We start from the raw sequence: 3,448 nt of genomic DNA on the forward strand, positions 1-3,448 counted from the left end.
GCATTATGGTCTTCATTTCACAGATAAGTAACTAAGGTACTGAAAACATGTAAGTAATTTGGGCATAACACAGCTAGTAAGTGTCATAAATACCAGTGTATCTGTTACTGAGTCATTGCACAAAACTGTCTGCAGTTATTGAGTAATCTACATTCTGTGCCAGTTATTTGGTAAAAGTCAAAACAAAAACTAAGGCAGAATCTTGGCTTTCAAGAACACACATCTGAGGAAATGATCTCAGATAAGCAACAACTCTAGCACATTTTGATAAATGCTGTGATACAGGTCTATAGAATCCAAAATCAAATGAGCAGTTACCTAATTCTGCTCTTGGGCAAAGTCGCAAGGAGCTTTCTAGGTAAAGTGGTGCTGGATCTCACTGAGAGAACTTGCTATTATCCAACTCAGTGAGGATGGAGATGACACAAAAAAGACAGATTTGTGTGTGCAAGTGAGGAATGAGTTTTAAGCCTGTGAGAGCAAATAGGTGGCATGAATCAGATCATGCAGAGATTTTCATATTAAGTTAAAGAATTTTGAACTTACCTAAGGACAATGGAGATCTTTCAAAGATTTCATGAACCGATAAATATGACCAACCTTGTATATTTTGGAATGGTTATTTTTGGATTAACTATGAATCATGAATTAGGAATGCAGAAGCAGGATACAGTAGGAAGTCAATGAAGTAAGTTAAGGAAGAGGTGAACAAGATCCCAACAGTGGCCCTAACACTGGTGGAAGGAGAGGATATACACAGATACATAAAGAGAACAAGTATCAGTAGGAATTGGGTTTGAAGTAGAAAGGATTCCTAGTTTTCTGATTTTGAAGACTAATTTCATTGTAGCGCAGCTGGTATAGACAGGAAGAATAATAAGAGGACTGCTGGTTAGCTTTGGATATGAGTGTGACATATCTGGAATAACTGCAAGGAACTGAGTGGATACCAACCTGGAGGACATGGCAAAGGACACTGCTGAACTTATCAGCAAGGGTATATGATTGCCAAGGAAAAATAAATGATAAAGGCAACAGCTATGATGTCTGTCAAATTGGGGAAGTAATTGGCAGTGAATAACTTGAACATTTATACTACAACAGTAAGAAAACACGTTTATTGAGTACATTGGAAGGGGAAACACTGATTAGAGCTCCACAGTACAACAAAGTAGGCTGCATGTTGGAATTGTCTCTGTTTTGGAGAAGTATTTGTTGCACAAGGGTAAACATCTTAGCATGCAGCTTCTGGATGTTTAGCTTCCACAATGTGAATGAGTGAAGTTCAGACTATGAACCTGCTAAACACGTCATTTCCTGTTATATATATATATAATCTCTTCCAAGCAAATCAAGCCTGTAAAATTAAGGGATACAAAAGTTAAGGTAGTTCTGATTGTTCATAGTTCTGTAGTAGGCAGAGATTTTGGTTGCAGGTCTAGGGTGAGACAGTATTGTGGTTTTGTTTGGCACGTCCAGTTAATAGTTTGGCTGGAGCAAGATTTTTCTTTTTGTAAATTTCTGAACGAAGTTTGTGAAAATATCCTATCCATTTTCTGACCTCTCAGTGACCTAACTACAACATGAGTTTCAGACTTTCTTCTAAGGTAGATTATTTTCTGCATGGATTCATATATCAGGTGATTTGGGACAATCCTTTTCTACACTATGAATATGTATTACTCCCATTTGCTAATAAGAAGCTGGCTGTCTGATAGCTGGGCAGGAAGAAATTGAGCGTGAGAGCCAGACTAGGAGAATTCTCAGAAGAGGAAGGGCAGAGTCAGAGTCACCCGAGAGAAGCAAGATGATAATGTTGTACTGAGAAGAGGTACCAAGCCACATGGCTAAACATAGATAACAATTATTCATTGATTTAAGTATAAAAGTTAGCTAGTAACAATCCTGAGCCATCAGTTGAGTGATAATATTAAACCTCTATGTCTGTTATTTGGGAGCAAGTGGTTGGGGCAGGAAGATGTCCATTTACAATCAGGTTACCAGCTGGCTTCAGAATAACTTCAATATTGGGCTAGTGAGATACCTCAGCAGGTAAAAGTATTTTCTTCAAAGCATGAGAACCTGGGTTCAAATTTCCAGAGCCCACATAAAGGCCAGATGCAGTAATGCACATCTACAATCCCAGGGCTCCTATAGAGATGGGAGGAAGAGACAGGAGCATCCCCGGAAGAACACGAACCAGCTAGTCTGGCATACACAGTAGCAAAGAGCAAAAGGGATAGTGCCTCAAAGAAAGTGGAAGGTGAGGACTGGTATCTGAGGTCATCACATGTGCTTGCACTCACACACACAGGAGCATGAACATTTTATGTGTGTGTATGTATAGGTTGTACATATGTTTCAGGTGCACATGTATGTGAAGTGTCATTTCTCAGACACTGTCCACCTTGATTTTTGAGTCAGTTTCTCAGTAGCCTAAAAATCATGGGGTAGTACAGGCCATCTGTCCAGTGAGCCCTGGGGATCTATCTGTCTTAGTTTCCTCAGCACCAAGGTTAACAAAAATACACCACTTTGTTTTGTGTAAGCATTTTTTTTTTGGTTTTTCAAGACAGGCTTTCTCTGTGTAGTTTTGGTGCTTGTTCTGAATCTTACTCTGTAGACCAGGCTGGCCTCGAACTCTCAGAGATTCACCTGGCTTTGCTTCCTGAGTGCTGGGATTAAAGGCATGCACCACCACCACCTGGCTGCTTAAGCATTTTTTTTATGTGGGTTCTGTGGGAATTGAACTATTAAACTCAGGTCCTTCTGCCTGCATGGGAAGCACTTTAACCACTGAGACATCTCCACAGACTTCACTTTCGTTTATGTTGAATAGCTCCAAAGATCATAAATAGCATCCCTACTCTTAGTTGAAGTATGACTTTCATAAATTATAATGTCTAATCATTGGCTGCAGTTCTGCTCAGTGAAGTGACAGAGAATAAAACCACAGACACAACAGTATCTGAGTTTAGCATTTGAAGACAGACATGACAATTTGCTTGTAATTCTTCTTCCAGTTAAACATCTTAGTTTTTTTCAACCACAATTCACACAGCAATGTTCAGAGGTGTCCCTAGAATGCCCTTTGGTGACCCAAATAATGCCATTATCAGAGCTCAACTCAGTACTCCAAATAAATGAGAGTCACACAGAATAAAAGTGAATTAACATCTGGTACTGAATTGGATCTGTCACCCAGCCATTACCACCTTCCCCACTTGGTAATTCATAAATATATTGAATGATATGTCAGTGTTGTAAGGTGTAAGGAAGCAACTTTCTATAACACTGAAAGCTAGGTAAAGGGCATCACAGAGAGTATAGTTTCAACATGATGTGATACAAGTGAGCTCTGACTGGTCATCTGGAACCTTGGATCTATCTGGTCATGACCCAGACATTAATTTTCTGTGGGACTCCAGTGAAAATTTCCAACTCCCAT

The 3,448-nt window shown here is 39.5% G+C and overlaps 1 protein-coding gene across 1 annotated transcript in view; it reads left to right on the forward strand.

Annotated features, from left to right (window-relative positions):
* The first annotated feature begins 963 nt into the window (after positions 1–963).
* The window catches only part of LOC128106661 (acidic mammalian chitinase), a 24,905-nt gene continuing 22,420 nt past the window's right edge, over positions 964–3,448 (forward strand). The window contains exon 1 of the mRNA XM_052732216.1: positions 964–997. Coding sequence (XP_052588176.1) covers positions 964–997 — 34 coding nt within the window. The remainder of the gene's footprint in view (positions 998–3,448) is intronic.

Source organism: Peromyscus californicus, unplaced genomic scaffold (assembly GCF_007827085.1).
Source record: "Peromyscus californicus insignis strain IS unplaced genomic scaffold, ASM782708v3 Scaffold_9__1_contigs__length_137607984, whole genome shotgun sequence".
NCBI classification, from domain to species: domain Eukaryota; kingdom Metazoa; phylum Chordata; class Mammalia; order Rodentia; family Cricetidae; genus Peromyscus; species Peromyscus californicus.